This window comes from Galleria mellonella, unplaced genomic scaffold (genome assembly GCF_026898425.1).
Source record: "Galleria mellonella isolate WM207_F2 unplaced genomic scaffold, CSIRO_AGI_GalMel_v1 utg537, whole genome shotgun sequence".
NCBI classification, from domain to species: Eukaryota; Metazoa; Arthropoda; class Insecta; order Lepidoptera; family Pyralidae; genus Galleria; species Galleria mellonella.
In genome coordinates this window covers 4,730,836-4,745,985 of record NW_026442112.1, presented here as the reverse complement: position 1 = coordinate 4,745,985, position 15,150 = coordinate 4,730,836, and the positions used below count along the sequence as shown (strand labels likewise).

Below are 15,150 nucleotides of genomic sequence, written 5' to 3'. Positions count from 1 at the left end.
AATTTGAACAAGTAAAAATTGTAACAATAAAATATAGATAATAGTACGTAAAAGCAGTTTATAGTCGGTTACAATATTGATACATACCTTCTTGGGATTCAAAACCCCAAGCTTGGACAAGTTGGGACGCCTGTCAGACACGAAGGGGAAGCTTTGGCTGTCCGTAATGTGCCAATGGAATGTATTAAGTTTCACCAGGGCCATCGCATCTGCAGGACATAATTTTTTTTGTGTAAAGAATTGCAAACAAGCTGACAGCCACCTGATGGAAAGTGGTAACCGTCGCCTGTAAATGTTATTAATCAAGACGATAATCCCAATTGCTAGCAATAAACTCTGTCAGGTCGACCTTCACGCGGTTCCCCTTGGAAACTATCGTGATTAATTATCGTCAAATTCGTCACAATGGACTAACTGACCTGCCTTTTTATCCTTACCTATCATCCCTCACTGGTGCCCCGCCAGTGTATACCGATAGCGCAGGCGGGGTTACCATTTCATTACCATCCATAAAAAAAACCATCGCCTATAGACACGAGTAGTACCATGGACATAACAGAGTAAAATAAGAACAAATAAAAGAGTAAATCTTACCAATAGTCCTTTTGATAGAATCCACTGAGTAATAGTTCCTCGCTGTGTCCAGCAGGATCCCTCTGTACGGGTACACTGGCTTGTCACTGATGTTCACGTCACGGACGAGCTGTATGGAGAAATCATCATCAGCATCACGCCAGCAGTCCACTGCTGAACATACGCTTCCCCAAAAGAGTAAGGTTTGCGAGAAGCTACCACGCTTGACAAGCGAGTTAGCCACCGCAGTTAGACTTTCGTGATGTTTTAAGAGGGACGCTGCTGTCCATCCCTCCACCTTAAGCTGCCTTAGTTGCCTCTTACTATAGTCACGGGGAAGAAAGCGGTGGCCTATTCTATACCAGATACTATATTGGCATCGGGAGGGGGGATTGTTAATAATGCGGACTACCAGTCCCACTGTTAACAATATGACCAACCAGGTCGACCTCCACGTGGTCCTCCCTGGAAACCATCGTGCTGAATTCCAGGTGGATTCATCACGATGGGCTAACTGACCTGCTTTTTTTTATACAACTTAGAATGGCAAACAAGCTGACGGTCCACCTGATGGAAAGTGGTAACCGTCGCTTATAGACATGAGCAGTACCATGGATATAACAGAGTATACTGTTTCGCCCATGATACCATGGACATAACAGAGTATACCATGCATTGCCATTCCTGAGGACTCAGGTGTTATTCCTCTGTACCCAGCAAATTCACGTCATATCCCACCCTTCAAACCGAAACACAGCCATGCAAACACAACTGCTTCACGGTAGAAACACGGATGGGACAGAGGTACCCAAGCAATCGACTTTTATACAAAGTTTCCCTCTGGTCCTACTCTCTTACTGAATATCAAACATAAACATAATAAATTAATTTATTATAACAAATGTTACGGTCGAATTTCGACCTCCAGTACTTAATAAACTGAGTTCAATACAACATTTTTTGAAAGTATGAAAGCACACTCAATTTGGTGAAGGTCGGTACAGCCTATGTAGGACACTGTTACACATTTCACATATAGAATCTAGCATCAAGAATAGACCACATTCGAACATTGTAAATTAATATTATATTTTAAACGTAACATTAATACGGATTCAAAACGGGCGCTAAATTTTCATTTTCCCTTAAATAAGAATTCTGAGTATAACTTTAAACTTGGTAAAGACACCTCGTAACCTAAGCTCATACCATATTCCATAAAAAAAAAAATACAGTCGAATAAGACCTAAAGCATTTTATAAAAAAAAAAAAGACATGCTAAGGCATTCTTCGAGAGAGATAAACTTTTTTGCCTCTCCTGTAGATAAATATACAATCTGATATCGAATTTAAAAATATATTTATTATATGCAAATCATATACTCGTATTTAAGCACCCAAAGTACGTTGACCACAGTAATAAGATTACAAATCTCGTGTCATAATGTGCCTGTTATGCAAATCAAATGCCTTCTGGAAGGTTAACGGACTGGAACCGGTTATTATCGATTTATTCTCGTCTTCAATACCACATCGTGCCATTCGAGGTGTACACTTCACAATATAAACACACAAACGTTATCAATGGACACATTAGTCATGTTACGAAATGGATTTATTACATAATTTCCATAGACAATTTATAAACGGTTTTTATGCAACATTGTATGGCAAACAAATTGACGGCCCACTTGATCGATAGCAGTAATTGTCGATTACAGATATAAACAGCATGGAGATCTCTATTCTGTGGCACTGTGGTCAACATAGAGTACCCTAGGAGACCCTTACGTATAAGATAAGCTATACACATATAATATAGGTCAATTCCACCCAAGCATTTTTTTTAATATTTCTCTCGGTAAAGTATTTTTTATACAACTTAAAATGGCAAACAAGCTAACGGCCCACCTGATGGAAAGTGGTAACCGTCGCCTATAGACATGAGCAGTGCCATGGACATAACAGAGTATACTGTTTCGCCCATGATACCATCCATGCGTTGCTATTCCTGAGGACTCAGGTGTTATTCCTCTGTACCCTGTAAATTCACGCCATATCCCATCCTTCAAGCCGAAACACAGCCACGTAAACACAACTGCTTCACGGTAGAAACACGAATGGGACAGAGGATCCAAGCAATCGACTTTTGTACAAAGTCTCCCTCTGAATGAAAATGAATTCTCCCTATGAAAACTTAAAAATAAAATAATTTTCTAAAAATCTCTGATAAAATGATAAAAAAATCGCGTAATAGTTTCTGGAAGTAATGAATGTTAAATAAAAACAAACATGCCCACTCACCAACATATGGTCCCTAAGATCGTCATAGACAAATAGCTGAGAAAGCGTTTCCAGCCCGTGACGGAGACCGAAGAAAGTTCTCGCGGTGACAGTGGCGTTGATCTGGTCCTTCGCGGCCGCTGCAATCCTCAGATCATAACCCTCGTCCATGTCCAGAGAGAACTCTGCAAGTACAATATTTCTGTAATAATGTTCCATTCAAAACACGTTTAGTGGTCAATATGAATTCCACCAGGAAACCCAACTATATTTCCCAAAAAAAAAAAAAAAAACACGTATATGTATTCTTTTTTTAACTGTGTATGTGTATAAAGGCATAGACATGTCTGTTGTTATTTGTGTGCCCTAAGCAATTCACATAAATTATATATCTAATCTATCTAATTATATATAATCTCATTTAATTATTTAACCTACCTATACCTATAATACCTTCAATAGGCATGTGCATTAATATTGTATTGTATTTAATGTTTGTTATATATGTGTGTTATAATGCAATATGCTGGGGGGAAAGGGATTGTTAGTAATGGAGACTGAGAATCCCATTGCTAGCAATATACCCAACCAGGTCGACCTGCTCGCGGTTCCCCCTGGAAACTATCATGGTTAATTCCTAATGAATTCATCATGATGGGCTAACTGGCCTGTTTTCATTCTCATCTATCACCCTTCACTGATGCTCCGCCAGCGTATCCCGTTAGCGCAGGCGGCGTTACTATACCATTTTCACCCATAAAAAAAATGCAATATGCTGGGGGAAAGGGATTGTTAGCAATGGAGTTTGACAGCCCCATTGCTAGCAATATGCCCTATTAGGTCGACCTCCACGTGGTTCCCCGTGGAAACCATTGTGAACAATTCTTGTTGAAGTGGTCACGATGGGCCAACTGACCTGCTTCATCCTCACCTATCATCTTTCACTGGTGCCCCGCCGGCGTATCCCGTTAGCGCAGGCGGGGTTACCATACCATTATCACCCATTAAAAAAAATGCAATATGCTGTTGGTGTTCCTTTAAATAAATAAAATATATAAATTTACATATCGTATAACTCTAAATATAACATGACGAACCTCGCAAATTGGGCTGTTCATTAATAAGATTTATGGACACAGATTTTCCAGTTAATTTCAATGTGGCCCCTTTCGGTGCAGCCAGGGAGATTTGTTTTTGGAATCTCTGTAAAAAAGAACAAGTTTAAATTGAATTAATAATAATAAAAACTAGCTAAATACACAGATCTTTCTATAGAAATAAAATCCCAATGGCGAGTTCATACAGTAAAAACAATACCAATAGTTTTATCTACATACAACGGGTGTTATCCCGAAAACCTTACACACAACTCTCCATACATTATGTATAAAACCCTCCACATATATACTCCTCCAAAAAGCAGCAATTTTAAATACATGTCGCCTGGTCCGTAAGTTCCTATCATTGAGCTGACATTCCAAAAACACTTGGCTTTGGCCCGTGTCTAGAACTACCTCTAAATGAGAGATATAACAAATTAAATAAAAAAAAAAATTTCGGACTTTTTTGGTCCATTAAATATTTATTAGTAACAGTATTCTTAAAAACTAATGTTAGTAAATTTACATACACAATACACACACACACACATATATTAAATAATATGCAGATAATCACCGCTGCACAATTCCATCGGAAATTGCGCAGCAGTGACCGACGTACACACAGTCTAGCCTGCTTGCTATCATACTCAGGATGCTGTTGGCGCTGGCACGTACTCTGCGCACCAGGGATGCACACCTTTTTCGCATCGTGGCATAAAAACAATCTACACGATGCTCGGCGAACATCCCTGACGCGCTACAGAGTATCAAAGTAGTATTATAGTTTTGAAACCAATACGAGTAGGTACGGAAGGCGGATACCGTGGGCGTAAACAGATAAATCGTACAATACCGAATTACAGACAAACAAAATCTAATATACAATGCACTGGATAATGATCGCATTTTATATATATATATATATATATATATATATATATATATATATATATATATATATATATATATATATATATATATATATATATATATTTCAGCCGTTAACTGTCCACAGCTGAACATAAGCCTTCCCCATAAGGAGAGTTTTGCCTGTAGTTGCCACACATGGCAGAGTTGGCAACCGCAGTTAGGATTTTAGAGATGTTTTAAGAGGGACGCTACTACCCATCCATCGCTCCATCATAAGCTCCCTAGTCGCCGCTTACGACACCAACTGAATAAGAAGGGGTGGCCTATTCTATGCTGGGACCACAGGGACGAAATATATTCATATATTACTCCATACATAATACTATTAATCGGATGCCTACATATAAAACACCATCCAAACTTTCTAACTTCGACCTCAAGCCAAAGTATCATATGTTACCAGAAATTACTAGATAACCGATCCAGCCCATTTAGACAAGTGACTATCGATAGACATGATATCGCTACCGCAAGCACAAGATAGAACGAGACAGCAATAACCATTGTCTTGTTCTTTCTCATGTGTACACTAATGAGAACGTAACACACAAACCAGTTTATAAAAAATAGTTTTCTAAATCGGCCCGACTAAGAATTGAACTCGAGACCGCATTTACCTAGAATGATAGTATGTACATAAATAGAATGTAAAAAATATCCCAAAATATTAATTAATCATTAAAATTTTATAATAAATATATCAATAATAATAGAGAATCAAAAAGTTCGTTGCCTAAATTGGCCCAACCTAGAATCGAACCTGCCACCTGATTCATTGAAAGCAATGTGCTCACCACTGCGCCACGGAGATGGAACATGTAAAATAATATTTAAGAAACGCAGGAATTGCATTTAAAATATACATGTTGAAACTGCATACCTTTGTCGCCGCTTCCATGAGGTCATCGGTCGCACCACGACTCAACGTGTTTATTTTAATATGGTCCATGTTTATTTTGGACAAAAAGTTCCCGAGGTCAATATCACCCGTGGGTCTTGGCCAAAGGAGACCTGCCAATTCGTGACAATAATTAATTTCCGAGATAAACATTACGAAAACAATTTAAAAAAAAAAAACAAAAAAAAACGTGAAGCAACGAACGATTAAAACAATAAACCAAGAAAAAGGTCACAGATGTATCAAAATATGTTGAAACTGTTACTATTGATGGGTTTGATCAAGTATTATGAAATATTAACATGGCCCACATATCTGCATGGAGCACTACGATTAATTTTTTTAATGCATTTTGTTAACGCATTTCATAATGTTTTGTAATGTTTATTTACAACCTATGTAGAAAAAGAATCATCATATCAGCTTTTTTTATACAACTTAGAATGGCAAACAAGCTGACGGCCCACCTGATGGAAAGTGGTAACCGTCGCCTATAGACGTGAGCAGTACCATGGACATTACAGAGTATACTGTTTCGCTCATGATACCCCCCATGCGTTGCCATTCCTGAGGACTCAGGTGTTATTCCTCTGTACCCAGTAAATTCACGCCATATCCCACCCTTCAAACCGAAACACAGCCATGGGAACACAACTGCTTCACGGTAGAAACACGAATGGGACAGAGGTACTCAACCAATCGACTTTTGTACAAAGTCTCCCTCTGGTAACTGTGTACTTGTGAACATAGCCCTCTGCCTGTTGAGGGGTTATGCCAGTAGTTGCCACACTTGACAGGCGGGTTGACAACCGCAGTTAGGCTTTGGTGATGTTTTAAGAGGCTGCTACCCATCCCTCAGCAATTAAGCTCCCAATCTGATATATATGGAAACGCCTTTTTTATTTATTTCAATACTTGACATATTTATAAAAGATACAATAGAAAATAAATACAGCCGCTACAATTCAAGACAGAAGATGCATGGATATTTTTAGTAAGCGTAAAATGCTTGCTTAAAATATTCAAAGTTAAATAAAAACTAGATCATCATAGTCAAGGGAATATTATTGTATTAAATAAAATACGAACATCCAGTGGACAAAATTGATATCATTAGAATTAACTGCTAGTAAAACCGAATGACAAAGAAGTATAAATAACAAAAAAATTTCGAGTATCCCACACTAAATTCAAAACTGAATACATCGTATACTCATGTTATTTTTCGACAAATATTTCTTTAGAAAAACGCCGACCCCATAAATTAGGGATAAGATTAGGAAAATGATGTTTCTTTAGCGAAAAAGACACGGTTAGAAGAGAAAAAAATATATGGTTCCACTAGCAGAAACTTCGAGAATTTCGAGGACACCTAATATAATAAATTTGTATTTATTACACTATCTGTGGTCATACGAACCATATTCGTTGCAGAACATCTTGCAGGCTTCCAGACTGAGCGCTGGATCAGAGCTGTCGCCTGCGTTTCGTACCTTCACGCACTTGCCATTATCACACGACCATCTCCAAGCTGGCTCCTCGTCGCTCGAGACCACACTTGGACAAACAAACATAAGCTCTTCATCATTTATACGCAAAATCAACGAAATACTTACTAATATTGTAAATGTGAAAGTTTGTTTATTAGCTCTATAAAACTTGGTACACACATAGTGTTTGGGGAGAAGGATATAAGCTACAAAGTTGAGAGTAATCGTTTCCGTCGTCCTGGTATAGGTTGCATAAGAAAGAAGAAATATTTTTTTATACCACTGAGATGGCAAACAAGCATACGGCCCACCTGATGGTAAGCTGTTACCGTAGCCTATGAACGCCTGCAACACCAGAGGTGTCAACAAAAAAAAAAAGAAAAAAAAACTTTAATATAACAAACGAGTAAGATAATCAGTGTGGAAACAATTGCATATCGCTATAAAATAGCATACACGTGATAAAACCGTTGTTAGTCATTAATTTCTAATTGAAGTGTTAATTAGCTTAGCTTTTAATGCTGTAAACATTCGCTAAATCATGTTTTAAAGTAAATATACAAAAGTAATAATCTTAATAGGTACTATAGATAGAATATTGCGTTAATATTATAGACTAGCTGTTCCCCGCGACTTCGTCCGCGTTTCCGTCGTTTTTCGTAAAATAAGTAGCCTATGTCCTTCCTCACGGTTCAATGGTTTTGATGTAACAGACATATTTCCCTTCACTGCTCTGCTCCTATTGATCGTAGCGTGATGAAAAGTATACTATAACCTATCCAGGAGTATGAAGAATAATTGTACCAAGTTTCGTTAAAATCCGTCTAGTAGTTTTAGTTTCTATAACGAATATACAGACAGACAGACAAACATTTTACTGATTGCATTTTTGGCAGTCTCGATCACATCAGTATCGATCACTTATCACCCCCTGATAGTTATTTTGGAAATATATATCATGTACAGAATTGACCTCTCTACAGATTTATTATAAGTATAGATTTGAACTCGGCTAGCTTCGTTATTCAGGGTTCTTTTGTGCCAGTAGAAAAACGTACACACTGCTTTGAATTGTTTTTTATTACAAAATTATGAAAATTACAAAAAAAAAAAACGGTAGCCATGTTGAGAAAATAATTGTCTCCCGCTTTTTTTAGCCCGCGCGACGCATGCGCCTGGAGTTGGTTTTTCGGGCGCGGGAGTTTGGCGGGGAAGCGAGTTTGACGAGCCAATAATTGGTGGCGCTACAAGATAGAATATTGCCTAAATATTATACATAGAATATTGCGTTTCAACAATACGTTTTACATATCAATAAAACCAAACTTGTTTCAACAAAAAGTTAAAACTTGTTATATGATCAAATGAAATTATATTTTCGTCGAACTGACTTCAAAAAGGGAGATCTCTTTGCTAATAATGAATTGATATTTTTTTGCAATCAATAAAATACATAGTTTACGTGATGATTCCATCTTAATTTTGCACGATTATTTTTTTGCAACAGAGTTGTGACCATTTTATGTTACTATGGCACACGCATGAAGGGAGAAATTGTTACTTCTTGTATGTATTATGCTTTTTTTGTATAGGTATATATTCTTTTATTTCTTTTTACAGTGTATGTGTATCTATGTTTGTTGTTATTTGTCCTGTAAATAATGCAAATAAATTATATATCTATTCATATATATATCTAATTATATATATATATATATATATATATATATATATATATATATATATATATATATATATATAATCTTATTTTACTAATATGACAAAATCGTAAATAGACAGTATCTTTACTTGAGAAATATTTAAGAAAAATTGATATGAGGGTTCTCAAAGTTACAAAATTAGAAGCTAAAATTATCTATCTATTGATTATTTTAATTAAAAATTACTTGAAAATTTGTCCCACCCAAATAGTCCTTATTTTTATGGCCTAAGGGAAAGATTTTTAAAATCTCTGCGTAAACAGAAGTTTGATAGAATTAAGGTAGATTACATAATAAATAAATTAAACTTACCAACTAACTAATATCACTAGATGGACAGCATATACAAAACATCTATGAAGCCACATGGTAACCTGAAACAAAACAAAAATGTCATTTAATAGCTGTTCAAAATTCACCCACGAAAATCTATACTATCTACATAATAAAAAAAAATTATTGGATGATAACTGCACAGACATATATATATATATATATTCCATTCATGTTTCAACCGTGAAGCAGTTGTGTTTGCATGGCTGTATTTCGGTTTGGAGGGTGGGATATGGCGTGAATTTACTGGGTACAGAGGAATAACACCTGAGTCCTCAGGAATGGCAAAGCATGGGGGGTATCATGGGCGAAACAGTATACTCTGTTAAGTCCATGATACTGCTCATGTCTATAGGCGACGGTTACCACTTTCCATCAGGTGGACCGTTAGCTTGTTTGCCATTCTAAGTTGTATATAAAATAAAATTATTTATATTACTAGATATTTTATGGGTATACTTATATATTTTCCAATTTCATTTATTGTAAAGTAAATTCAGACGAAATGTAAACTACATTTCGTCTGAACTTTTCCCCCGACTATGTTACATGAAAATAAGCTCAAACAAGGCACGAAAGTTGCAATTTACACGTTTATTTCCAACCGATGTACTCATACGAAACTTTAAAAAAACAAACTAGGTAATCAAGTTACATGTTACAAATAAAGCAAACTGGGGGCTAGGCAGTAAAACTAGTTCCATTTGCAAAACTAACAGGCATTCTATATGATTTATATGTAGAAGTTAGCTGTATGTCTGTTTACGTTAACTATTGGACCGATTATAATAATAATAATAACTTATTTTTTTTGATGGGTGAAAATGGTATGGTAACCCCGCCTGCGCTAACAGGATACGCTGGCGGAGCACCAGTGAAGGTTGATAGATGGAAATGAAAACAGGCCAGTTAGCTCATCATGATGAATTCATCAGGAATTAACCATGATAGTTTCCAGGGAGAACCGCGAGGTCGACCTGGTTGGGTATATTGCTAGCAATGGGATTCTCAGCCTCCATTACTAACAATCCCTTTGCCCCCATAATAACTTTATTGCACAACCATGATTGTAACAAACTCAGCACTGGAAATTACAGTAAAAGTAGATACAAATTCATTTGTACATTTGGATCAGTTTAAACAACTTGTGTCTGAACTAGGTTATAGAACCTGTATCTCAGACAATAATAATAATAATAATAACAGAACTTAGCCGACAGAGTTCGGTACATACAGCGCTCTGGTATGTTTAGCGCGACCGAACTCGAACGATTGCGAAGTGAAGTTGTTCCAGAAACAAACTCCGCGACCGTAGAGCAACCCATCTCAGACGTGCTACCTAGCGTAGAGGTGGTTGCCGAAACGCTTTCAGAAGCGGATGCGGACGGAACAACTTCCCAGGATATAGAGCATATGAGGAGCATACTAGAGGAGGCGATTCTAGAGATCCGAAGAACTCCCCTCGAAGAGAGACCGAAGCTTCCCCGGATATATCCAAATGTGGCGACGCGGGATGCCATTGAGGCCACAAATGGACTGCTGCCTCAGTACCTTGAGGGCAGCGGTGACCTGGGAGAGACGAGTTCAATCCTGTTTGGCGCTGCGTTGGCAGTATGCCGATATACCGGCGCAAAAATGCCCCGGGCTGGACGTAATATCCAAAGGGATAATATGAAACCAGCCTGGAAAAGAAGGATTGAACGACGGATCGTCCAGGCCAGAGTCCTCATTGGTAGACTGCTCTGCTTCAGGGAGGGCAACACACGCCCGAGAATTATGCGCTCCGTAAAAGAGGCCTTTGCTGGGACAGGTGTACGTCTGTTCCAGCCGGACTTCGGGCACAAACTTACGGAGCGCATAGATGAACTGAAGCAGAAGATCGCTGCATGGGGGAAGCGACTCCGACGGTACTCTGAGAGGGTTGAGAGGTATCAACAGAATCGCCTCTTTATGAGTGATCAACGGAAGTTTTATAGGAACTTGGAGCGCCCAAAACTACAGCCCACAGGACAAAGACCCGAAACAGCCAATTTCGTCGCCTTCTGGAGACAGCTGTGGTCTGAACCTGTGGAACATGAGGAGGGCGCATGGATGCACGATGTTGAGGAAGCATGTGCTCGAATAACGCCGATGAACGCCATTGCCATTACGGAGGAAGACGTGGTTGCCGCGATTCGTCGGGCTCCGAACTGGAAAAGTCCGGGGATCGACGGATTGCAGCACTACTGGTTAAAGGCGTTCTCGGCCAGCCATGCGACCTTAGCCGTGCAATTCCAGAGTGCCCTCGAAAACAGGACGCTCCCGAACTTCCTTACAACCGGGATCACTCATTTAGCTCCTAAGACGGACGATACCGCGGATCCATCTAAATATCGCCCCATCACTTGTCTTACGACAATATATAAGACGTTAACATCCGTTCTGAGCGCTAAGATCTCTCGTCATGTGTACGAGAATAAGATCCTATCTAGCGCTCAGAACGGATGCAGGGGCGGTAGCCGCGGATCGAAGGAGCTGCTCCTCATTGATGCTGTCGCTGGCCACGTGGTCAAGCGGAACCGTCGGAATTTCTCCGCCGCCTGGATAGATTATAAAAAGGCGTTCGATTCCGTGCCCCATTCATGGCTCCGGAGGATACTCGAGCTGTACAAGATCGACGGTACAGTTCGAGTGTTCTTGGAGGCATGCATGAGGCAGTGGACGACGATCCTGACTATCCAGGGCGAGCGATTGACGGATACCGCTGACCGGATAGAGATAAAGAGAGGAATATTCCAGGGCGATTGTTTGAGTCCACTTTGGTTTTGCCTGTCCCTGAATCCACTCAGTACTTTACTGGAGAATTCGGGGACTGGATTTCAGTATCGGAGAGGAGGTACACGAGTGTCTCACCTTCTGTACATGGATGACTTGAAACTGCTAGCTCCGAGCATCGAACGCCTGACGGAGCTGCTAAATATCGTAAACGATTATAGCAGCTCTATTAGGATGGCGCTCGGAATAGACAAGTGCGCGGTCCTCCATGTGCAGAGGGGACGGGTCACTCAAACTGAAGGGATCGCCACAGATCCCTCTAATATTAAAACCCTCTCCGAGGCTGAAACATACCGGTATCTGGGCATGTCACAAAACATCGGTGTGAAGGAGACGGATATGAAACAGTCAGTCCGCGAGGAATTTTTTGCGCGCCTTACAAGAGTACTGAAAAGTTCTTTGTCGGGCGCCAATAAAATCCGAGCTTATAACGGCTGGGTCATACCCGTACTCCTTTACACTTTTGGCGTGCTCAGATGGTCTCAAACCGAACTCGAAGCCCTGGATCGGAAAGTCCGCACAACTATGACCCTCCATAGAATGCATCACCCGAAATCGTCAGTCATGAGGCTGTATATCCCGCGGAAAGCTGGTGGTCGAGGCTTGTTAAGCGTTAAGACCATGCACAACCGCGAGATTGACAGCCTCAGGACATATTTTCTGGAGAAAAGAGACGAGGGTTTGCATAGAGAGGTCATAGAATGTGACAAAGGATTCACCCCTCTTTCTCTGGCTAAAGAGGACTGGCGAAAACCCGAAGTTTTGGGTACCTCTCAGCGGGAGGCCGTATGGAAAGAGAAGGAGTTGCACGGAAGGTTCTTCAAAGCCCTTCACGGGCCGTACGTAAACACGAAGACCTCCGTGCACTGGCTACAGTTCGGTGATCTCTTCGGAGAGACCGAGGGTTTTGTCTGTGCAATACAGGATCAGGTGGTTAAGACGAACAATTACCGAAAACACATTCTGAAGGATGGCACCGAGGACATCTGTCGAGCATGTCGCCATCCCGGAGAGTCACTCAGACATGTGCTTTCGGGTTGTTCAGCTCTTGCCAACACTGAGTACTTGCACAGACACAACCAGGTAGCCAAAATACTCCATCAAGAGCTAGCTCTGAAGTACGGCCTCGCGAATGAGAGGTTGCCGTACTATAAGTATGAGCCCCAGCCGGTCTTCGAAAGCGACAGCGTAAGGCTCTACTGGGACCGATCCATCATCACGGACAGGACCGTTCTTGCGAACAAACCTGATATCGTGGTGATGGATCGGGCACTCTCGAGGGTGTTTTTGGTGGATGTCACCATACCGCATGACGAGAACCTCGTGAAAGCCGAAACCGAGAAGAAGAGAAAATATCTCGACCTGGCTCACGAGGTGACCGAAATGTGGGGGGTGACATCTACCGAAATCATCCCAATCGTTATGTCGGTGAACGGTCTTATCCCAACCAGTCTCGAACAACATCTCAGACGGTTGGGATTCAGAGGCGGTTCACTTCCGGGAAAGATGCAGAAAGCGGTGCTCTTAGATTCTGCCCGCATTGTACGCCGGTTTCTCTCCCTGGGGCCCTGAACCCCGGCCGACTGTGCTTCTGCCGGGGGTTAGTTGCCATCTCCTCTCCTTAAGAGGGGAGATGAGAATTTCAGTGAAATTTAAAAAATAATAATAATAATATAATATAATAATATAGAGCATATGAGGAGCATACTAGACGAGGCGATTCTAGAGATCCGAAGAACTCCCCTCGAAGAGAGACCGAAGCTTCCCTGGATATATCTAAATGTGGCGACGCGGGATGCCATTGAGGCCACAAATGGACTGCTGCCTCAGTACCTTGAGGGCAGCGGTGACCTGGGAGAGACGAGTTCAATCCTGTTTGGCGCTGCGTTGGCAGTATGCCGATATACCGGCGCAAAAATGCCCCGGGCTGGACGTAATATCCAAAGGGATAATATAAAACCAGCCTGGAAAAGAAGGATTGAACGACGGATCGCCCAGGCCAGAGTCCTCATTGGTAGACTGCTCTGCTTCAGGGAGGGCAACACACGCCCGAGAATTATGCGCTCCGTAAAAGAGGCCTTTGCTGGGACAGGTGTACGTCTGTTCCAGCCGGACTTCGGGCACAAACTTACGGAGCGCATAGATGAACTGAAGCAGAAGATCGCTGCATGGGGGAAGCGACTCCGACGGTACTCTGAGAGGGTTGAGAGGTATCAACAAAATCGCCTCTTTATGAGTGATCAACGGAAGTTTTATAGGAACTTGGAGCGCCCAAAACTACAGCCCACAGGACAAAGACCCGAAACAGCCAATTTCGTCGCCTTCTGGAGACAGCTGTGGTCTGAACCTGTGGAACATGAGGAGGGCGCATGGATGCACGATGTTGAGGAAGCATGTGCTCGAATAACGCCGATGAACGCCATTGCCATTACGGAGAAAGACGTGGTTGCCGCGATCCGTCGGGCTCCGAACTGGAAAAGTCCGGGGATCGACGGATTGCAGCACTACTGGTTAAAGGCGTTCTCGGCCAGCCATGCGACCTTAGCCGTGCAATTCCAGAGTGCCCTCGAAAACAGGACGCTCCCGAACTTCCTTACAACCGGGATCACTCATTTAGCTCCTAAGACGGACGATACTGCGGATCCATCTAAATATCGCCCCATCACTTGTCTTACGACAATATATAAGACGTTAACATCCGTTCTGAGCGCTAAGATCTCTCGTCATGTGTACGAGAATAAGATCCTATCTAGCGCTCAGAACGGATGCAGGGGCGGTAGCCGCGGATCGAAGGAGCTGCTCCTCATTGATGCTGTCGCTGGCCACGTGGTCAAGCGGAACCGTCGGAATTTCTCCGCCGCCTGGATAGATTATAAAAAGGCGTTCGATTCCGTGCCCCATTCATGGCTCCGGAGGATACTCGAGCTGTACAAGATCGACGGTACAGTTCGAGTGTTCTTGGAGGCATGCATGGGGCAGTGGACGACGATCCTGACTATCCAGGG

General features: G+C 41.3%; 1 protein-coding gene across 2 annotated transcripts in view; it reads right to left on the bottom strand.

Annotated features, from left to right (window-relative positions):
• Window positions 1-15,150, bottom strand: part of LOC113522562 (chitooligosaccharidolytic beta-N-acetylglucosaminidase) — a 41,120-nt gene that overhangs the window by 9,768 nt on the left and 16,202 nt on the right. For both annotated transcript variants that reach the window (XM_052898720.1, XM_052898719.1), the window contains exons 2-8: window positions 9,311-9,372; window positions 7,208-7,344; window positions 5,770-5,900; window positions 3,954-4,059; window positions 2,878-3,041; window positions 595-703; window positions 88-209 (exon numbers count right to left, since the gene is read on the bottom strand). In XM_052898720.1, coding sequence (XP_052754680.1) covers window positions 88-209; window positions 595-703; window positions 2,878-3,041; window positions 3,954-4,059; window positions 5,770-5,900; window positions 7,208-7,344; window positions 9,311-9,366 — 825 coding nt within the window. In that variant the 5' untranslated portion in view covers window positions 9,367-9,372. The remainder of the gene's footprint in view (window positions 1-87; window positions 210-594; window positions 704-2,877; window positions 3,042-3,953; window positions 4,060-5,769; window positions 5,901-7,207; window positions 7,345-9,310; window positions 9,373-15,150) is intronic.